At 36.2% G+C, this 24273-nt stretch overlaps 1 protein-coding gene across 2 annotated transcripts in view; it reads right to left on the minus strand.

Annotated features, from left to right (window-relative positions):
- GLRA3 (glycine receptor alpha 3) overlaps positions 1-24273 on the minus strand; it is an 86794-nt gene that overhangs the window by 55872 nt on the left and 6649 nt on the right. For both annotated transcript variants that reach the window (XM_068681247.1, XM_068681246.1), the window contains exons 2-3: positions 8683-8810; positions 3541-3608 (exon numbers count right to left, since the gene is read on the minus strand). In XM_068681247.1, the coding sequence (XP_068537348.1) occupies positions 3541-3608; positions 8683-8810 (196 nt within the window). The remainder of the gene's footprint in view (positions 1-3540; positions 3609-8682; positions 8811-24273) is intronic.

Consider the following 24273-nt stretch of genomic DNA (forward strand, 5'->3'; position numbering starts at 1 on the left):
ACATTTGTAGCTTCAAATGTTGCCATTGAAATGTTGCCATTGAAATTATTCTCATCCTATAAGACTGAACAATATCTTCTATTTTCCACTGGTAACTGCCAGCAGTATGTATTAACACTGCTTTTACCAATTAGGAAATCTCTTTGCATTAGACTACACAGTGCAAAGTGAAATGGAGCACAGCTTGAGCTGCAAAGAGAAACTCTGTAAGGCACTTTTGAAGGTGTTGTGATAAAAGCTGAAATTTAAATTCCAGTGCACTAATAAGAGAATTATATGGTTTCTTGTAGGATTTGGTTTCCATATTGCCAATATATATCTAATTTTACATGAACAAACTAACTGATTTTTAAAGATTTTCAAAATCTGATTTTCTCAGATTTGTAAAGTTGTAAGCTTACATATTTCATCTATATGTATGTTTAGATATTTCATCATTCATCTTAAATTAAAAACTTCAGTTACTAATTTAGTGCTATCATGCAAAAAAGGTCATCTTATTCTAGGCTTCCACATGTTGTTAATATTCTGCGAATCTTTAAGATTTCTAAATCTGTAGGTGAAAAGAACAATAGTACCAACAAGTGAAAAATGGACTGGACCTATTCATTTATATGTGCAAAAGAGTAAAAATTCATTTGGCTAGAGAATGAGTGCGAAATTCTCCCTTTGTGAATATCTCCCTTTGAGACAGACATATAAATATACATACTATCATTTGGCTCAGTAACATAGACAAATTGACAAGGCTGGACCCTTGTATGTAGCACTGGTGAGATCACACCTCAAATACTATGTTCAGTTTTGGGCTGCTCACTATAATGATATTGAGTTGTTGAGCGTGTGCTCAACAGAAAAGCAATGAAGCTGTTGAAGGGACTAGAAAACAAGTGTTATGAGGAGTGGCTGAGGGCACTGGGGTTGTTTAGTCTGGAGAAGAGAAGGCTGAGGGGAGACCTCATTGCTCTCTACAGCTTTGTGAAGAAAGGTTGCAGGAGCAATAGGGAGAGAAGACATGGCCTCAAGTTAAGCCAGAGGAGGCTTAGATTGGACATATTTCTTCACTGAGAGAGTGGTCAAGCATTGGAACAGGCTGCCCAGCGAAGTGGTGGAGACACCATTCCTGGAAGTATTTAAGAGATGTGGATGGGGCATTTAGGGACATGGTTTAGTGATGGGATTCCGTTGATGGTTGGACTTGGTGATCTTGAAGATCTTTTCCAACCTAGATGGTTCTATGATTCTGTAGTTATAAGAGTTATAACCATAACTTAGACTTTTAAGAAGCTGAAATAACTGTGAAACAAAAAGAAATAAAGAAATAACCAATTTAAATGTGTAAGTCACATTAAGCTTCTTCAGTAAATGGATGTGGATGGATTCAAGAGGATTCTTGAAGTAAAGCTGGTTCATGCTGCACACTGTAAGATCGCATTGCACACTGACAATCTCTTTTTTTTTAAAAAACAAACAAACAAACAAAAAACACACAACCGTTATGCATAACTAAGGCAGCAGAGGGAGCTCAGAGATTTTGGTCATCAGTGAGCAAAACAAAGTGAAATTACACTGCAAAGAACAAATATGTAAACAGCAAAGGGCAGGGGCTGATGTACTCTCTCTTCTTTAAAATTAATACATGTACACTATATGCATATTCTGCTGCTAGTTTTAAATACCGTAGAGACTTCAAGGTACCACTTACTGGCCAGGTCATGTTTTGCATTTCTTACTTATTTAAGCTCTTCTGTTTATAGTTTGTATTAAAAAAATATATATTAAAAAAATAAAAATCAGTGAATTGATATTTGTTCAAGAATGCAGAGATCCAATTTTTAAAACAATTCAAGTTGTTTTTAATTTATTAAAACTATTTATGCTACTTAATAATTTCTTTATACTAAGTGGTACTGAAAAGAAATGTTTATTTATTTATTTATTTATTTATTTATTTATTTATTTAGAGAAAATGCACTTGAGATGTGACCTGAAATATCTTAATCTTAAATTCAGGACAATTATTTTAATGGTAACAACTTCAATATTCAAAATATCCTTTTTAGAGTGATTTTTTTTGCTGGATCTTTGTACTTTGCTGACCCCATGTTCAAGCCATTAAAAAGTAGCTGTGGAATGCTATTCTAATCATGTGGGCATTGCTTAATCCTCTGATCGAACCTGAATAAATCTCCTTGGACACCATGTCAATCTGGGATTTGCAGCCTGGCAAGGGACCCAAGCTGAAATACAAATTAAAGTAATTTTCTACGTGGAAAAAAATTGCCTTCCTCTTTCAGTATCATCCACCACTATATTGTATGGCATGTAAAGATCAGGCAGCTCTGGATATCACTTTGGATAGAGAAGACCTATATATTTCAATATCAGAATTCATTGGATTAAATTCCTATATAAGGCTCCTTGGTTACATTTAAACTTTTCATTTTTGCTCTTACTGGTAAATCAGAAGAATGGCTTTTGGTTAGTATTATTCTTTTATTTATTTATTTTTTTATTAATCTTCTTGGCTAGACCAATCTTTTTTTGGCCTGTGTTCTGTCATTCCAAGTATATATCCTGATCCCTGAAATTGAAATTGTTGAGATTTCAGAGCATTTGCTGTATTTGGATCTTACAGACTCCCACAGTTCTTCCATCATGTCTCTATTTTAACCCAGTTTGACCTCAACTCACTTTATAACTATTTTCAAATATGTTTATTTGCCTTTCCTTAAAAAATGTGAGGCACTTGTATGGAGAAAGGACCTATATAACTTCTCTCTCACCAACTTTTAACGGGTAAATCTGTGATCCAAGTTATTAACAGATATGTTTCACCTGCTAGATAGAATTGTCCAAGTTGTTCTTGTCAGTTCATAGCTCAATATTTAGTTTTGCTGTCTTTATACTTTGACTTCTCAGTCTCATTATGTCCTTCAAATCTCCAGTCTTTTTATACTCTATCATTTGCCTTTCTTTAATAGACAAATTTTAAGTATATTTACAAAAGTTCTGCAGTCCACTTATATTTACCCCACTCATAGAATTCATAATTAAATTTTATATATCAGTTAATCATTTTAGTTATTGTATCATCTCTGTGCACTAGTTCTATAAAAGAACTTGTTTTTAAGTATACATCCCCATATGTACTGTACGTAAAGAACTGTAAAAATATAATTAACAAAATAACTTAATGAATGGACCTTTTTGAGGTTAGAAAGGTGGAACACTATAGAAACTAATATCTATCTAATTGAAAATAATGAATTCACTACAACTATTAAATAAGACCTATGGATAACTAAAAATAAAAACATTGTGTTTTTTTTTTTAATGTGTGTTTAATAGTATGATAATGGATTTTCTGTTACAAAACAAAAAATAAATTGCTAAGTTAAATGTTCTCAGTTTCTGTTTGCAGAAGAGGATTTCCTTCTTTATTTATTTTCCATTTGAAGAGAAGTCTTAGCTTGCTTTTAACTTCATTAAATATCTTTAACTTAAACTTTAAACATTGTTTGAAGTAAAATATCTTACCATGGTTGTCTCTGCAATGGATCCAAAGCTGTTTATAAATATGTTGCATGTGACGTTAACTGGAGGACCTGCAGAAGGAAAATAAAACACCAGACAATGTTTCAGAATCAATCGTTTTTGAGTGACTGTAAAATATATTAACATACTAAATTATTATGAAACAATGTTTTTTGACTTAGGAGAAAATAATGCTATATTCAAAACTAATATAATGCAAAAATTTGAATGGTTTCTAGTAAATAATAGATTTTCCCTTTCAGTTCTTCTCAAAGGTGTACTACTTGGCTAGCCATTTCATTATGAATTCGCATGGAGGATTCTATACCAAAAAAAAATAGAGAGAGAGAGAATATTTAAAAGAACATTTGATTTGAAATGTATAGCCAGAAGTATTTTTATGTGTTTTTTCAGTGAAAAATGTATGCTACTTCTCACAACAATTAGAATGAAAAGTCACCTTTTCCACTCAAGGCAGCTGTTACTTTTAACATTATCTGTCATCACTGGAAACAGAAATACATTATTGCTGCTCTTATCTCTACTGTTGACAGGAACAAATGTGGATAAGAAAGAATAACTTGGATTCTATTCTCATTTCTCCGAAATCCACAGAATGGTTAAGAATCCATTTAAGCTGAATTTTCTGTTACCACGGATCTTCAGCCAACTGTTGTTCTGCCTTATCTTTCATTTGTGAAGCATCAGTAGTGGCAGAGTAGTCATGATGATAACTGAACAATAAACAGTCTCTTCATGGAAAAGGTTTTAAATTACTTCCCTGCAAGTCTCTGTGAAAATGGCATTGCACTATAGCATGCTAATTTCTCCATTATTTCTTATCAGTTTAAGTCTATGTGCTATGGAAACAAGGTCTTTCCATCATACCATTCTTCTGTCACCCTTCTGCACCTTGAAATTCTTATATCAACAATTCAGTTCGTCATTGGAGTTTAGCTTTCTAGTTATAAGCAACCATTAATAATGAAAGATCCATACCTGGAATTTGAAGACTGGTATTGCAAACACTCATGTAATATTTATTTTTTAGTCACTGAAGTAATAGGCAGCTCTGCCACCATTTGTGCTTTACAACTAGAAAAATTTAATGTGACCAATGAACTTGATGTTAAATATTTGAAGAATAAAAACATTCATTAAAAATTCTGCCAACAGGACAAAACTTTGAACGTCCAGCTTTCTTTCTTCAAGGCAATAACTGTTTTGAAGTACTGTATGGGAATTACAACGAAACATCATTGCATGTACTTGTACTGCATTTGCAGTCACTTTGGCACTACAGTCATTTTGATACTTGGTTAATTATTCAAAACAGTTGAGTAAATCCAATATTTAGAATTCAGTGAAAGCTTGCTATGAAAAAACTCCTGAAAAAAGATTGAAAGAAATGAAAAAAAAAAAAAAAAAAAAAAAAAGGAGAGATGAACAAGAGAGGCAGTAAAAACTATCAGGGAGAAAATTGTATTTCCTGGTAGTGTCAGATTATTTGTTTGCAAAGCTTTACTTTCTAACACTTCCATGTTGTAGTACTTGTCATTTCTTTCAAATTTGATATGACATTATCTTGTTTAAAGTAGTACAGTAGAACTACTAGTACACTAATATTGAACTTTACTAACACAGTAAATTATAAATGTGCTTCATCAATATTCATGATTGCTTTTATAAAGAAAAATAAATAGATAAATTGATACAACACTGATGCTTAATTTCAAAAGCAGCCTTACAAAAAGACAAGTAATAGCTAGTTAAAAAAGGGATAAAAAGAAGCTATAAGCAGCTTGGAAGTGGTTTAGACATTACTTAAAGACACTGCACTCAGAGTAAAAATGAACCTCCTAAAACATGGTCAAATAGAAGTATAAATGAAGCTGTTAAACCTGGAAGTCAGGTTCAAACATATGAACCTAGGCAAGTAAAATGTAAATTAAAGACAGGTCAAAAAAAAAAAAAAAAAAAAGTAGAACTGAAGCTTAGTAGAGACAGAAAAGCTAAAAGTGATAACTTTCTTTAAGGCATTAAAAATAGAATACTGCCAAGACTGGAAGGTGAAGTCGAGGAGATGATTAAGATACAGAGGTATCCATGAAAATAGAGAAGATCAGAGCAGAAAAACTAAATTAAGTCTTTGGAGTAGCATTTGTATTCTGTTGCTAGCCTTGTCAAATACTAAGCCATTCTGATGGAAGATTTTGTATGAGGACTGTAGGATTTCCTACGAAAAATGGTTTGAGAGAGCTGGGCTTTTCAGCCTAAGGAGAAGGCTCCAGGTTGACCTCATTGCGGCTTTTCAGTACTTAAAGGGGACTTACAAAAAAGGTGGAGATCAACTCTTTGCTCAATCAGATAATGACAGGACAGTTTTAAACTAAAAGAGGGGATATTTAGATTAGGCACTGGGAAGAAATGCATAGAGGGTGGTGAGGCAGTGGAACAGGTTGTCCAGAGAGGCTGTGGATGCCCCATTCCTGGAGATGTTCAAGACCAGGTTAGATGAGGCCCTGAGCAACCTGATTTAGTAGGTGGTGTCCCTGCCTGTGGTAGGGGGGTTGGGAGGGCCTTTAAAGTCCCTTCCAATCCAAGCCATTCTATGATTCAATGATTTTTGTATTTTAATATTGGAGAACAAAGGAACTGGAACAAACTGACAGCCTGAGGTGATATTAAGCCAGACATTGTAAAAATTGTTGCAACATTGTAAGTTGAAAGCTAAAATAGTAATTACTGTTAGTCAGCTATCACCTGTGTCAATTTTGTTATAGAAAGCAGTGTGTATCACTTCTGGCTATAATTTGAATTAAAGAAGAAAAAAGGTTTCTGAGGATGATGGTGGATGACATTAACAATAAGCATTATCCCTGTAAACCTTAACTCTATACCAGCCAAAGTGAAATTATGATAAATGTTATAATTAATAGGTTACTGGATTATTTCTAGTAATTCTATTACTAGAATTATTCTACTAATTAATAAAATATTAATATTATTTTAGCTGAAATACCATCTCTCAGATCTATTGAAGATCTCTGAAAGAGCTGGTAAGCATGCGACCAAAGGCAATCTAATTAATAAAATATTTAGTTATAGCTTAAATTAATTGAAATAGTTTATTCAGATTTTCAAGTACTTCTTAACTAGATCTTTTGTCAAAGGCTTTTTAAGGATATTAGTCTTGGCAAAATGAGAGAAATGAGGTCCTCTTACAGATCTTTTGTTTTAAAATATTTTAATGGTAGGATTAGAAAGCTATTTTTAAAATTATGAGGTGATTGTTAATGAGTTATCCTATAGATCTGAACTGTATCATTTTAGTTCAATATTAATGACCTAGAAAAGAAAGGCACTATAATTCTGGTATTTTGTGTAGTTGTATGTAAAGCTGAATGCAAGGAGTTGCAAAAAGGTCACAATAAAGAGCTATCAAGGTATAAATGTTTGATGAAATTCAGTGTCAATCAAATGGAAACCAATCTTTACTGTATATTTGTACTGATGGGATCCAAATTAACGATTTCCATGCAGGAAAGAGAGTATAGATTCATTATGGATGGTTCTCTGAAAGTATTCTCTTCAGATATCATTAAAGATAGGAAAATGCAAATAAATATGTCAAAAAAATGGACTGCCATATAAGTGAACTTCCATCTTAAATACTTCAAAATATTTTTCCACCTCAAAGGGAGAAAAAAAGTGTCAAGAAGGCAATGTAGGATGTCAAGCTGCTGCCACACAAAACCAACATAAACAAGACAGCACTCCTAGCATTGAAAAAGGAATATAGTTGGGAGCAATATATAAGTACAAAAATCTGTAAAGATCAAAAAAGATGTGAATTTCCTCCATTTCTGAATAAGTCACATGGCAACAAAATAAAATAGTCACCAAATTCAAAGCAAAGAAATAAAAAAAAAAAAGGTTAATTTGCATAATTGCAAAACATCACAATTTTATTGCCATAAAATATGGAAAAGGCCAAAAGTATGTCCTGACTTAAGTAGTTCCTAAATTAATGATTGCTGAATACTGTTTGGCAATATCAAGGCAAGGAACACTTTATACTATCCTATTTAAAAAATAATAATAATAATAAAATAAAAAAAATGGATAAACATCTAGCTATAGTTTTGATTTACTACATATAAAGCTATTTTGAAACCGGAACAAACATTTTACAAGAGTTTTTCATTTCTGTTTTATTTCACACCTAAATGAAACTGAATTGCAAAATTCCTTATTCAGAAGTACAGCACTCAGACAAAAGGTATAATTTTGTGTTATTGACCAAGTTTAATCATGACAAAAGATGTTAAAAATATTCTCTAAATAGAATTTTTATTGACAGCACAAATGATTGTCTGAGATCTCTTAATTAGGTCTGTTTCTTTAAAACAGTTGCCAAATTAAAAATTCAACAAAGCAAAAAGTTCCAGTATTTGTTCTAGGACTAATAAAACTAACCAGAAAGTGGCAAAGTCACTTAAGGAGATACTTATTCTTAGTGATAGATCTGAATCATTGTGGGCAGATTTGTTCAAACTGTATAGCTGTCTAGAAGATTTAGAATCTTAACATTTTGAAAAAGAACAATGTCAAATTAGGTTTTGTCTCTTTAAATCTCAGTAGTTACAAAACAATGCTCTAAGTCTTTTGAATTATACATTCAAGAATATTGCGTTGAATTCACTGTTCTCTAAACCATCTACCTGTTCTTCACTGTAGCCCCATCAGAAGATTGTGACTGCATTGTGACCATGACAAACTCCAAAATCTGATCCCCATTTACTACTAAGCTGTAAATTCCTCATTTTTAAGCATTTGTTTTTAGGACTTCAGGAGACTCAAAGAGAGATAAAAAACTGCTGTGCGTAGACTTTGCCTGGAGTCTTATTTTGCTCTGCACAGTATTACTGTTACGATAAACTGCAGTTTGCATGCTAATAGAGCATATTAATAATGAAATAAACCATCATAGCAAAGAAAAGCAAAGAAATGGGCTTTTTTTTATTTTTTTTTTATTTTTTTTTTTCCAATTAGAGTATATTTCTTGGCTTCATATTTATTCCAGAAACTTCAGTTTTGTGACAAGAAATACTGGATGACTTAGAAGTATAGGTTTGAAATTACCTTTGAAATTTGGTCTTATCCTTGCATCGTAGCCCGACATCCTGCCCATTAGCTTATCCAGGAAATCAGATGGTGACATTGGCATGCTACGAGATCTTGCACTGTCTGTTTCTTTTGTGGCTACCAAGCTAAGAACCAGGAAAAAAGACAAACAAAGCAAATAACAACGACAACACACACACACACACAAAACACACAAAACAACAAAATATTTTGTAAGAGATTTTGTTAGGAAAATTTTCATTTTGTAGAGCCAATCACTTTGCTTATTATTATATGAATAAGAAAACAGCAAATCTAAGATTGCCTTTCATGCTAGTTTAAGCTCCAAAATCAGTAGTAGCAAAGAAAGGAAACAGGAAGTTCTCTTTGTATCTGTCATTTTATATGCAAATTTTATTTTAATAAACTGCATACTCTGTATACCCTTCCTCAGAACTTCTGAAAATTAATAACACTTTATTAGGAAAAATTTAGGAAATTAATATTTATTAGGAAATTAATAACAGTCAACAGTTATTGACACATTATCACGAAGTTAAAAAAAATGCATGCATGTGGAATGTCATAGTTTGGAGCCTACCCTAAGATTGGTCTGTTTAACTGGGAGTAATGTAATATGAGCCTAGATGAGAAAAAAATATTGTAAAGATCTTTCATAGAAGAGTACTACCACCACTATTTGTTCTTCAGAGAATGTTTTATATTTGTACATAAAACAATATATCAAACAGTCCCTTGGCAAATGGTATTTTTTAACATTGTCTTAGAGGTTCATATTCTATTAAAACAAACATGACTGCTGAAAAAATACTGAAGGAACTATCTTAGGGCAAAATTTTCATCTTAGGGCCACATGGAAAATGTCATCTCCTATAGCCTCCTCTCCATACGTATGCAGAACTCCCACTGACATTCTAAAGTGTGTTCTGCACATGTCAAGAGAGAAGAATATCAGCACTGTGATCAGCCATGTGGACCTGAATAAAAGGACTTTATTGTTGTGGAACTCTTACTCAACTGCTGGCCAACACATTATAAAAACAACACAGTCAGTAAATATACATACAAATAAATTTGTAATTAACATTGTGATACACAGTGCAACTAAAATCATTCCTTGGAGAATGGCTTTGGAGTCTAAAAAAAAAAAAAAAAAGATAAAGAAATTCTGATAATTGTGCTGATTTCCAGTCAAAACTCTGTTTCAAAAGGATGTGAATCTATTCTATTTAAACCAGTCATTGTCTCCTAATAATGTCAATTCATTCGTCTAGAAGTGCTTAAATATGCCTTTGTTTAGAGATGGACACAGGAAATAATATAAAACCTTTGGGAATTTTCTAGAGTTATGAAAAAATTATGTGGATCTTTGCTTGTTAACAATGTATGGAGTTCCAAAACAGTAAAAACCCCACACAGTTATGTGCGCATGCAGTTGTCATGGTAAGGGCAGACTGGGAATGCCATTTTTTTCAAAAAAATAAAAATAAAAAATTACCAAATGTTTTGGTAAAAAACAGTACCAAAAAACATCTCCAAAAACTACATTACTTTGGACTTGTGAATTTACCATTTTTATAGCAATTTCTAGAGGGGCTACCAAAAAATCTGTCTTGAAATTAGATATTTGCATTTAATATCATAAATCTAAAATTCTTTCTTATTAAGTATGACAAATTTGGATGCTCACAGAACACGTACATAGAAACCTCTAGAATTCTGTGGTTTACTTATGTTTTAATTGAAAATTGCAATTAAGTCTTTTAATTGTGATTTAACTAAAATTATTTGAATAAAATAAAAATTTCTCTGCTTCTAGTGAACTCTAAATCTAGTGTGGAATCTGCTCTATGTGTAAATTGATTTGCATACTTCTACTTTGTAAATTTCTCATTTGTTATGCATTTCTAAATTTTTCTCAGTACATTGTTATCTCTTCAGTAAAAATGTTATATCTTTCAGTAAAAATGCTTCTCTAGTCTCCTTTAGTAGCTATCCTCATTCTTTATTCCTTTATGTAGCCAAAGAATGTATCCCCTTTCTAATCAAGGAAATACTTAACTATTCCTATTCTAGTGCAATTTGAAATTACTGTTTCATGTTCTGTTCTTGGCCTCTGACATCATTTTCACTAACAAATATTCTGAATGGATCTAGTTTATCATAGTATGGCAACTGGTAGTCATTCATATTTCTTTAAAAGTTTATACATGTAGGTGTTTATAAAGCAAATAAAACATGAAACCCTAACTACACCTACTTCGCTGGATTGTATCTTTTTACAAGGCAGTGGAGAATCAAGAAACTGTGTATATATATAAATCATATATAGATATACCTGGATTTGTGTCTTATGCTCTTGCATAAGAAAGCTGTATTTCTATACATGAACACACACATATATATCTATTTACGTGATAGAATCATAGATTGTCTTGGGTTGGAAAGGACCTTAATGATCATCTAATTCCAACCTTGGAATGGGCATGATATTTCTATTCTGGAGATATATTCTCCAGAACATGAACGTAGAAAGGTCTGTTGTTACCTTTAATATTACTCACTTTCTCTGATTGGAGATTTGTTTATTTGTTCTTTTCCTCTTCTCTGTTTGTTTTTTTTTTTTTTGTTTTGTTTTTTTTTTGTTTTTTTGTTTTTTTGTTTTTTTTTTTTCCTAAATCATTCTGATGTCGTTTTTAAAGTCTACCATGGAATAGAGTACTTTGAAATTAAGGTAAATTAAGGTAACTAATGCTGAATAGGAAAAATAGTAATTGCTGTGACTACAGATTTTTTTCAAAGTAGCATTTACTTTTGTGTCTTATGGTAGCATCACTAATTTTTGTTAGAATTAGTCAGTTAAAAGCCTCATAGTATCTGGAATAATTTTATTGCCTGCTTCTGAAAGCAATATATTCAGCATAGTTAATAAATACTGTAGAAGCAAGTTTTATTTTAGAAATTAGCTGTAATTTTTAATTAAATATTTCTTCAAGTATTTTATGTTTTTCTCAGCCCAGTGTGCTATTGACAAAAAAATGGTTGAGCACTGCAGAATTCTGCCTTGTTCAAAGTCCCTTTAATAGAAAAACTGTATTTCAAGAATCCTGTTGGAAAGATAATACTACATCTACAGATAATATAATACATCTATCTGAGATGCATTGTGGAATAGTTAAAAAGAGTCAAGTAATATAGGTAATAGAGTGAAGCTTGAGTAAGGCAGTGGATTTTTAGGAAGGCCTTTGTGTCAAAATACTGTCACATCCAGAGGGAATTTACACTGACCTGTTGCATTTTATAAAAAAGAATTTTGTGCGTGTGTTTTCCAAGAGGCAGAATTATAAGAATTTAGTAAGCAAAACTTTCATCATGTGGTGCATTCAGAACTAAGCTCCTATAGACTTGTGGTTTTAGTTTACTTTGTAAACTAAACTGGGCTAAACAATTACAAAGAAAATTGATAGTTAAACTAGTGAATAAATATAAAGAAAAATATAAAATGTTATCAAACAATGTATTTGAAAAATAATTTGTGACCAACTGAATTAAGACCATCAAATGTTAGGGTAAGAATATTAGCTACAGATAAGCTGCTCTACAAAACCAGGAATTAACAGAAAATTGGAACCACCAGGACTATAATTACTCCCATCTTTGGTCTATTGAGCCCCTTAAATCAGTGTTCATCTACAATCTGAAGAGAGATGAGTTTTGTATTGTGCCTTGAAGATTGTCAAGTTGGACATAGACAGAAATAAGAAAACATCCAGTATTCTTTTCACAGGTCTGTGACAAGCACACAAGTCATATTTGAGCCAGAAACTGTTAGGTCAATCTGTGTACATTTACAGTGGGACAAAAGTGTTACTCAGGTAGTAAAAAACATTCTCGCTCAGCCAAGACATCTCTGTACCAGCACCCATATCCAAAATACTAGACAAATGGCTACCATAGAGAATTGTAGTAAGAATTATGTTCAGCATTGCCATCAATGATCTAGAAATAAAACAGAAAGTCATTGATAGTTTAAAACTGAGAATCACACACACACACAAAATGATGGAGTTAAATAAGGATGAGTGCAAGGAAATAAAATGATTTCTTAGGTTCAAACCATTTAAGTAGAGCAGTTTAAAATAGAAAAGGAGGACATTTGCATGTATGTGAATTTGGAATGTGGACAGAATGTGGACAAAGCAGTGTATCTGAAGGATTCACAATTCACGTTGAACAATTCAGTACTGTCATGGTAAAGTTCTCACTGCACTACTGTGCTATCCAACAGCGTGGAAAAAATGAAAGAGTGAGCAGGAGCATGAAGGTCAATTATTATTTCATATGATATTAATGAGACCAGTTCTGGGACATTGCACCGGATTCAGTGTCCAAGTTTTAAGAGGATATTAAAGCATTAGGAAAGGTACTCAACAAAGCCACTAAACCATGATCTGAGAGTTAGGGAAATTTCCTTACAGTAAGAGATGTTAGGAGTTCAGTCTGTTTAGCTTATCAAAAAGAGGATTGAAAAGTAACATGACTAAAGTGTTCAGATACCTCCAAGGGACAGAAAATGTTGGACATTTAATCTAAAGAGGAAAGGCAGAATAATCAATGAGAGACAGGCAAATTCAAATGGGAATTTAGGTACACAGTTTGAATAATAAAGGCAACAGTAGATGAAGCTGTAACATACCAGTACAGTATGACTTTCTGAAAGAAGCAATTTAGCAAAATTTAAATTACTGCTTTTCTTATATAGGTAGGTTTGTGAAAAGGAATGAAAAGGAATATATAGAAGAGCAGGCTAAATTCAGAGTTGACATTACAAGTCTCATGCAGAAAAGGCAACCTTTAGATTGCCAAAAGATACATTATGGACTTGAAGAGATTAAGGAAAGCAAGTAATGGGAATAGTTCAAAGTAGAAAATAGCATCTTCTCAGGATCCTACTACCCTGGCACTGGGTTGCAGGCTAGCAGGTGTTGGTACTATAACCTGTAATCTGGGGTGTAGGTTACATGGAATAATGCTGGCCCATTTTCTAAATTTCCTTTCACAGCTGATTTGACTTACCCAGCAGTTGTATGACACCACCTCCCTGTTCAGTTTAGAATTAAGCCCCAGAAAGGAAAATGAACTTAAGCTGCTAATAAACTACAGCCATCTTAAAAATCAGAGATTAACCACTGCTAGGAAAAAATGTGCTACTGTTCTGTTTGTGATGTGCACCTGCAGAGAAAAAGGAATTTAAAGGTAGATAATATCGTTGTCATGAAAGCAAATGAATATAAAGTGTCCAGGGATAAATTTAGATTGTAAATTAAAACTCTTTCAACCAATGAAACACTTCAGTTCAGAAATAGTCTAGCACTTTGAACAGAGATACAAAAGCCCTGTGTGTTTTAAGATGGAGCTTGATAAGGGTATTAGGTTGTTATGACACATATGACTGTGATTGCAGGTGATGGGATTCAGTTCTTTTCTAACTCCCCTGCAAAGGATATGTTTGCATTATTATTGATTCTTTTAAATTATCAAAATAATTGCTATTATAGAATTCATAAAAAAAAAAAAAAAGCATAGCTATGCAGCAAGAACATCACCATCTACAGAATTTAAATAGGAGACCTCATCTAGCAGCTGACAATTTAGCACACAAGAGCAACATGGGTCATGAATCAGTGCTCCTGACATTTCTGTTTAAAGTATTTTTGTTAGAGGAAAGCTCACCGTCTCTTCCCTTCTTCCAAAACAAAATGACTGAGAAAAACTCTTCAAAGGGAATTTCACAATCTCCAAAAATGTCTCCTACTTTAAAGCTTCTAAAGTATGTATTTTCTGAAGAATCACTGTATTCCTATTCACAAGCCATCTCTTTTCTATCTTCCCCAAACTTGTGGATATTTTTGCTAAAGCACAGGTAAAAGAAAGGAATGTAAAAATGAAAATACCTTATATATATGCTTTATTTTAAGAGGTATATATTCTCTTCCCATTTATTGCTATCCATTTACTGCTATATGTCGATGACAAAGATGAATAAAACCTATTGTGTGATGTAATGATACCTTCAATTAGAAACTTAGCAGAGAAGAGTTAACAAATCCAAGTTAGAGAAGTCCTCTGACTTACCCAAGTTATTCTTAGGTTAGTCTCCAGACTCTTCCTAACTTCATGTTGAATACAATTGATATAAATTACCTTTGACTTATATGGTACATTCAATTTCTTCCTTCCATAATTAAACTACTTCCATATTTTATCTTGAAGATCCTATCTTAACACCAAGTTACTGCCATATTTGTTTTTTTGATTTTCTTATCCAATAATAAATTATTTATTTCATTTGAAATACAGACCATCTTAGTCATTCACTGTTAGATTTTTTTTTCATCTTACAATACATACTGCAGAGATGTTATATGATACTCTGTGCTTTGAATGCATTATGGTGGTCCAGTAACAATTCTCTGAGACAGCAAGTGTGGCCAAACCCCTGGAGCAATCCGATCTTGTGATTGTGGTCAATTCTCTCCAGGTGATGTTTGAATATTTTTAATGCACTTTACATTAAAAAGCTCTTAAGAGAATCTCAAGAAATTAATTAAACACTCATAAAGGAAAGCAAAAACTGCATCCAGCAGCCATGCACTCAGCTGCATCTCACAAATAGCAACAAAAGCATTTCAGTAAATTAATCTCAGTCAGTACTGCACAATATCTGCACCTCATCACCTAACAATCTAGAATAGAAAGATCTATTCATTGAAGTAGGTAAAGAACTAAAAAGGTCAGAGTTTATAGTATGTAAAAATTGCACATTATTCCAACATGTACCTGAGAAAAAAAGGCATTTTTGACAGGAAAATACTCCTGCATGTGACAGCTTTATACAAGAAAAATACAATAAATGTTAACGAGAATGACCTCTGAAGGAATCAAGCCAATCAAAATTAAAAATGTTTCCTTGTTTGAACAAAAATAAGAAATTCTATTCTTTCAGAAAGGTAAAAATGGTGTTCAATTTCAGAGAGAGAGAAAAAAAAATCAATATAAAGCTTAAACAATACTAATTTATTTGATTTTTGTGGATAAAGCTGTTTCCTAAACTTTTTATAGTTTTGGCTTAGTTTTTCATTAAAATGAATTTGTTCAGTCAAGTAGCATGACACAGATGTTCTACTGAGTTGTAGTGTGTTTAAACCTAAGATAGTTGTGTCAGAAGAGAAACATATTTCACTGTTTTTGATTTCAATAAACAATTTAAACTTCAGAAACTTTGCAGATGAGGCAAATATTGTGGAACAGGAGCTCAGAAGGAGGATAAATATGTTTAAAGCAAATATTTTTTTTAAATTGCAATAAAATTTTAAAGCAATCTCTTCACTCTATTGGAAATTAAAATCCCTCACAGATAATAAATAAATAAATAAATAAATAAATAAATACACATACATAGACTTCTCTTATTGGAGGCCATTCTTCAACAATATTAATTCACAAAAAGTCAGGGCCATTTTGGAAGGCTAAGAGAAGAGTCTGAGGATTTCAGATGCATGGATCCAGTCCTAAAAGAATCCACTGTCACTGCTGTCCCCTTCTAGCTTTCTAGCTTACACAAAAAGTTTCTTCTGAGATGTGAAACAAGACTCAAAATCAGGCTCCTGCTATAAACTATCCTTTGGAAGACTCAGTCTTACTTTACATTACCTACACTGTGAACCCAAAGAAATATGGATATCTGAATTAGGTAACATTATCCACTTCTACAGTTCAAGGTTCACACAAGGGAATCACCTTTTTCCATTTCCTCCTTATTATTCCATCACTAAAATACTTGAGCTTTATTGGTGAATGAGAGAATTTCATCCTGATGAACCAAGAAAAATGAAAAGCATGTTTCCACTGGTGAGAGTATATGAAGGAAGAGAGTGACATGTACTAAACTCAAAGATTGCAAATGAAAGAGAATATTAAATTTGACATGAGTCAAAAAAAAGAGATTCCATTTGTATTTCCTACAATTTCGGTTAAAACTGACAATAATGTATTGCTCGTTAATTAAATATGAAAATTCATTTATTTGTTGTAGGTTGTAGGTCATTAAATCATTAGTTCCTAATGCAATGAAAATGCAGATTTTCATATTCTGCAATGTTTTAGATTGCAGAATGTTTAGTGATTTTATTAGCTCAGATTGGAACATGGAATTCAACTCATGTGTGATGGAGAAAGGACTGTCAGTTCCAATAACAGGAGCAGAAGCATTGTCTCACCAAGATTTTAAAGAGGTGATTTCTTACAAAAACTCTCAGGAAAACTTTAAACATATTCTGTGACAGATTAGATTTTCCTATTGATTTTTCACACTTAGATTTTTCTAGTTGTACTCTTATCCTCTTACTTTGAATACATTCTAAAGGTCAGCTTATTTTTTAGATATAATGTGTGGATATAAGTAAAGTTATATCAGAGATCATTGAACATATTTTCAGCCAAAGTAACAATTTTTGTATGTAGCAAAGAATTAATATCCATTTGAAAATAACATTATCCATTCTTTATTATTTCCATAGTTCGGAAGGAAAACTACATAAAAATATATGGGATTGTATTTCAATGCAAATATTAAAAATGTCTTAAAAATATTGGAAAATATTATTTTTTCTGTTTAGTGACTGAAGTAATGTTGCATTTTAATGCATTTTATGAGCTAGGCAACAGTTACAAGCATTTTGTTATGATGTTGCTGATACCTTTACACTGTAATTATTTTCCCCCTTTGTCAACGCAGCTGAGAATTCCTCCAGCCCTTCCACCTTCCTCCAGCCCTTCCATCTTCCTCCAGCCGTTTGTCGTGGAAGTAAATTGCTATAATGTTATAGCTTATTTGCTTTACATGCTACAGTTTTAAAAAGCTTTCGATTGCTGTAGTGTGCTTCATCCTTTCCTAACAGAAAAAAACTAGAGTTGTTTTTTTTTTTTAAAGTCATGAAGTGATCTTCATTCAGGTCAAAGATCTTTACAGTCTAGATGAGACTAAATTTGGGTACGCTTGTTTTTGTTTGTGACTCCATACAAATATTAAAACACAAAGCTTGCTCCCCCTCTTCGGAAAACCATTTACTTTTATAGTAAAAGAAAAAAAAAAAGTTTTGTCAGCATTCTTCATAATCCTATGAACATGGCTTTCCAGCTTAATTAAGAAATGGCTTCAATAAACTACAGATTCTCTCTAATTTTTCCTTGTTGTTTAATTTGCTTTGTTGTTTTATTGTTGCCAACTTCAGCCATGAGGCATGTGATTTTTCTTAAGACATTTTATGAATTCTGGTTCTAATCTAAATATTTGTTCCTAATTTTGCCAGAAACACCTTTTTCCTAAGTAGTCTCATATGTTATGTACATCTTATTTTCATCAGTGCTTTAAATTCAGGTCTTAATTTCTACCTGTTTCTTAATTTATTTCAACATCCATTTCTGGGGAAAAAAAAAAACTCACTCAAGCATCTGCACAAGGAGCAGATGCTGACATATATCTGACTCTTCTGGAGATCCACTGTATGAGTCAATTTTCTGACTGTGTTAACTTTGAATTAAACATAGATCCTTCCAAAATGCAACTAACTGGTACTTTTTGTGTGTTTATTTGGTTGGTTGATTCTTTTTTTTAAGAGATGGAATATATCTGAATACAGAACTTGTAAGTCTCCAATCTATGGTAGTCTGAACTTGCATTACTATCTCACTAGTTTTTATATTAACTGAATAATTTTCTGAATAAAATCTTTTCAGAATTTTGGAAATTTCTGTGAGAAGGGAATGGCAAAATTCAACCAGCTGTATTAATTTACATGAGATACATGAATTAAGTAATTTTTTCCCTTTTTTTAATTCTATCCAGATCAACACTATAACAACTAAATGTAAGACTTTCTTTAAGGCAACAACAGAGTTGAGCTTCAGGGTGATGTTGAGAGTGGCAGCATTCATGCCATGTAATGACAGAACCCAGTGTTTCTAAAGGATGTGCTGAAGCATATTCCTTACTGAGTAAGTCAGAGAAAATAATGTGAAGGTTAAAAAACAGTGCTACTATCCTTTCATGTTTTCACAAAAATTTTCCTGGTCTACTACACATACAGAATCACAGAATTGTCTAGGTTGGAAGAGACCTCAAGATCATCGAGTCCAACCTCTGACCTAACACTAACAAGTCCTCCACTAAACCATATCGCTACGTTCAACATCTAAATGTCTTTTAAAGACCTCCAGGGATGGTGACTCCACCACTTCCCTGGGCAGCCCATTCCAATGCCTCACAATCCTCTCAATAAAGAAGTTCTTCCTAATATCCAACCTAAAACACCCCTGGTGCAACTTTAGCCCGTTCCCCCTCGTCCTATCACCAGGCACATGGGAGAATAGACCAACCCCCACCTCTCTACAGCCTCCTTTAATGTACTTATAAAGAGCGATAAGGTTGCCCCTGAGCCTCCTTTTCTCCAGGCTGAACAAACCCAGCTCCCTCAGCTGCTCATCGTAGGACTTGTTCTCCAGACCCCTCACCAGCTTCGTTGCCATTCTCTGGATTCTTTCGAGCACCTCCATGTCCTTCTTGTAGCGAGGGGCCCAAAACTGAACACAGTACTCGAGGTGTGGCCTCACCAGAGCAGAGTACAGGGGAACAATCACTTCCCTAGACCTGCTGGCCACACTGCTTCTTATGCAAGCCAGGATGCCGGTGGCCTTCTTGGCCACCTGGGCACACTGCTGGCTCATATTCAGCCGACTATCAACCATCACTCCCAGGTCCTTCTGTGTCAGGCAGCTTTCCAACCACTCATCTCCCAGCCTGTCGCTCTGCTTGGGGTTATTGCGCCCCAGGTGCAGGACCCGGTACTTGGCCTTGTTGAACTTCATACAGTTGACCTCAGCCCATCGGTGCAGCCTATCCAGATCCTCCTGCAGAGCCTTCCTACCCTCGAGCAGGTTGACACACGCACCTAACTTGGTGTCGTCTGCAAACTTACCGAGGGTGCAATCGATCCCCTCATCCAGATCATCAATAAAGATATTAAAGAGGACCGGCCCCAGTACTGAGCCCTGCGGAACGCCACTAGTGACCGGCCTCCATCTGGATTTGACTCCATTCACCACGACTCTTTGGGCCCGGCTATCCAGCCAGTTTTTAACCCAACGAAGCGTACGCCAGTCCAAGCCACGAGCACACAGTTTCTTGAGGAGAATGCTGTGGGAAATGGTGTCAAATGCCTTGCTGAAGTCAAGGTAGACCACATCCACAGCCTTTCCCTCATCCACCAAGTGTGTCACTTTGTCATAGAAGGAGATCAGGTTCATCAAGCAGGACCTGCCTTTCATAAACCCATGCTGACTGGGACATATAACCTGGTTCACCTTTAAGTGCCACGTGATGACACTTAAGATAATCTTCTCCATGAGTTTCCCTGGCACTGAGGTCAAACTGACAGGCCTATAGTTTCCTGGGTCTGCCCTCCGGCCGTTCTTGTAGATGGGCGTCACCTTTGCTAGCCTCCAGTCAACTGGGACCTCCCCTGACAGCCAGGACTGTTGATAAATGATGGTAAGTGGCTTGGCCAGCTCCTCTGCCAGTACTCTCAGTATCCTCAGGTCGATCCCATCTGGCCCCATTGACTTGCGTACATCCAAGTGCCGTAGCAAGTCGCCAAACATTTCTTCATGGGTAGTGAGGGCCACATTCTGCTCCCCATCCCCTTCCACCAGTTCAGGGTACTGGGTATCCAGAGAGCAACTGGTTTTGCTGCTAAAGACTGAGGCAAAGAAGGCATTAAGCACCTCTGCCTTTTCCTCATCTTTCGTAACTAAGTTCCCCCCCACATGCAGTAAAGGATTGAGATTCTCCTTAGTCCTCTATTTTGCATTAATGTATTTGTAAAAAGATTTTTTGTTGTCTTTGACAGCAGTCGCCAGATTGAGCTCCAGATGAGCTTTGGCCTTTCTAATTTTGTCCCTGCATTTCCTCGCAACATCCTTGTTCTCCCGAGTGGCCCGCGCTCTTTTCCAAAGATTGTAAACCCTCTTTTTCCTGCTAAGCTCAAACCACAACTCTCTGTTCAGACAGGCCAGTCTTCTTCCTCTCCAGCTCGTCTTTGGGCACGTGGGGACAGACCGCTCCTGCACCATTAAGATTTCCTTCTTGAAGAGCGCCCAGCCTTCCTGGACTCCTCTGCCCTTCAGAACCACCTCCCAAGGGACTCTACCAACCAGTGTCCTGAACAGTTCAAAGTCGGCCCTTCGGAAGTCCAATACAGCGGTTTTACTGGTCCCCTTCCTGGCTTCTCCAAGAATGGGGAACTCTACCATTTCATGGTCACTCTGCCCAAGACAGTTTCCAACCACCACATCTCCCACCCGTCCTTCTCTGTTTGTGAAGAGAAGGTCTAGCGGTGCACTTCCCCTGGTAGGCTCACTAACCAGCTGTATCAGGAAGCTATCTTCCACGCTCTCCAGAAACCTCCTAGACTGCTTTCTCTGGGCTGTGTTGTGCTTCCAGGATATATCTGGGAAGCTGAAGTCCCCCACGAGAACAAGCGCTGATGATTTCACAACTTTTGTCAGCTTCCTGTAGAACTCCTCATCAGTCTCCTCATCCTGGTTTGGCAGTCTATAAAAGACCCCCACCAGGATGCTTGCCTTGTTGGCCTTCCCGCTGATCCTAACCCATAGGGATTCAACCTTATCATTCCCAGCCTCAAGTTCCGTGAAATCGAAACTCTCTCTGGTATAGAGAACGACACCACCACCCCTTCCATGCTGCCTGTCCCTTCTGAAGAGCCTATAGCCAGACATTGCAGCACTCCAGTCATGAGAGTGGTCCCACCACATTTCCATGAGGGCAATCAAATCGTAGCCTGCCTGCCGCACAATGCCTTCCAGCTCCTCCTGTTTGTTACCCATGCTGCGTGCATTAGTGTAGATGCACTTCAGCTGGGTCATTGCCTTCTCTCCCAGCCTTGCCATTGTTACCCCTGGCACAGCTCTAACAAGCCTTGTTTCAGCCCCATCCCCCTTCTCACCTAGTTTAAAGCCCTCTCAATGAGCCCCACCAGCTCCTGGTCCAGGATCCATTTTCCCCTTAGAGACAGGGACCTGTCTGTGGCCATCAGGCCGGGTGCTGAGTAAAGTGCCCCATTGTCAAAAATAAATAAATAAATAAAATAAAATAAAATAAAAAATTTCTGTGCTGGCACCAGCCTCTGAGCCACGTCTTTATCAGGTGGGCTTTCTGTGTCCTCTCTGTACCCCTCCCTGCCACCATAGGGATGGACGAAAACACCACCTGTGCTCCCGCTCCATCCACTAACTGTCCCAGTCCCCTAAAGTCCCGTTTGATGGTCTTCAGGCTTCTCTCTTCAATGTCATAACTGCCAGCCTGGACTACTAAAAGAGGATAATAGTCAGAGGAGCAAACCACGTTAGGAAGTTTTCTGGCAATGTCCCTGACCGTGGCCCCAGGGAGGCAGCAGACTTCCCTCCAGGTAGGGTCAGGCCGACAAATAGGTCCCTCTGTTCCCCTGAGAAGGGAGTCGCCCACAACAATCACCCTTCTTTCTGTCCTAGTGGATGCAGTCCTGAGGTGTGGAGTCCACTTCCTCGCCCTAGACATCCTCCTGGGAAGACTTTCTACCTCTTCCTCAGCTACCGGTCTTCTCAAGCTCCAGGGCCTGGGAAGGTGGGGCTGGGCATCACCTGCGATGTCGAGCAGGGACCTGTCTCCATTCCTCCTCAACTCCTAGGTCCCCTGCCTCTGCCTGACAGCAACAGGGCAGGGGGTCCACCCCCATTTGGGGTGTCTCACCCCGGGGCCTGTCCTTCAGGCCATGCAGGGAGTCGCTCCACAGGTCTATCTCCTGCTCACACTCCCTGATATCCCTCAACCTCTCGACCTCCTCCTTGAGTTCTGCCACGAGGCGGACCAGGTCGTCCATCTGCTGGCACCTCACTCACACAGTCTCTTTGCCCCCTGCAGGTGGTAGCAACAGGCTCAGGCACTCCCTGCACCCGGAGACCTGAACTGCTGCGGTTTTGAGCAGGCAGTCGGTCTGGGTGTGTACAGACTTCCTGGAGAGCACACTGTGCCTGGTGTACACCACTGCAGCTGAGCTAGCGGTAGACCGCCGTTAGAGGAGGTGTCCGTATGGGCGGGGGGGGAGCGCTCTGCCCTTCCTGCTCACCCTGCCTGCGCGAACTGCCGCGCCTCTCCCTTCTGACGCAGCACGCCCTGTCTGCCTGGTCGCCGCGCTCTTGGTCGTGCGTGCTCCCTAGGGGCAGCTTATGAAGGGCCGGGGAGGGGGCGCTGCTGGCTCCACCTACGCCTCGTTCTCGCCTCATTCACCGCTCTCACGAGGGCTGCCGGGCCCTGGCGGCTCCCTCGAGTGACCTCGGTGCCGGAAAAATTAGCGCTGCCTGTCTGATCCCCCACTCCGCTGCAGAACGCGTCTGCCCCGGAGCCGATACATGCATTTTCTTACGCAGAAAGTGGTGTTTTAAATTCCCCTTACATACATGATTTGTCTTTGCTATACTAGTATTGTTTATGCCATGTATCCAGCGCCCCCTTTATTGTCATGTCAATTTTCCTAGCTTCATTTAAACAAATTGAAATATTCCGGATAAAGATAAAATAATGACCAGATATGCTTTGGTTTTTATTATGTGCAAGACACTTCATCTCTTGAAAGAATAACCACTGTTGAAAAGGATGAAAAAGGCCATTACTTAGAGAATCCAAACAAATACACTTGTGTTCATGTTGATTATAGATGCAAATTCGAGTACCCTTGCATTCACCTCTGCGCAGGAACAGCAAAAATAATTGAAAACCTAGGTAAGTTTTTAGAATACATTTGCACAGTGATAGAATTTTTGGGATAAGTTTTAAAGGTAAAATTTTAACCCATATATTGAGAAACTGGGTGTAAATAGCTCCTTTAATTCCACTTCTCTGTTGTACTGTACCTTTTGTAATCATATATTACTGTCTCAAGTGGATGCATTTTGTATTCATTTTGTGTAGTAAAAAAATGTAATATTTTCAAAACAACAATCTGTCTTCAATGTGTAAGAGCTGAACATAAACAGAACTTCTGATCAATATGCACTTAAAAAAAAAAAAAAGAAAAAAGAAAAAAAAAGTTTGAGTTTGCATAAAGCATTTTCTCTTCCAGGTGAAGCAATGAAATAAAACCAAAAAACATAGACTTCACCCCACCCACTGTTCCTCTCCACCCCCACCCCTAAAAAAAAAAAAAAAAAAAAAAAAAAAAAAAAAAAAAGTCTTTTAAGTCTTTTTCTTTTAAGTCTTTTATGTTTTATGGGATGTAATCCAGATGGGATCTTGAAATTTACTTACTTTGATTTTAGTTCTAAAATTGCTAAATGCATCTGACCTGATAGCACCAGGGAAAACATTGCTCAGAACCACATCTCTTCATGGAGGCATTATATAAATACTTAGACACAGAATTAACATATATCTTAAAATACTGCAGTTACTAAAAATTTAGCTGTGCAAAGTCTGTA

Source organism: Anas acuta, chromosome 4 (genome assembly GCF_963932015.1).
Source record: "Anas acuta chromosome 4, bAnaAcu1.1, whole genome shotgun sequence".
In the NCBI taxonomy this organism is placed as follows: Eukaryota; Metazoa; Chordata; class Aves; order Anseriformes; family Anatidae; genus Anas; species Anas acuta.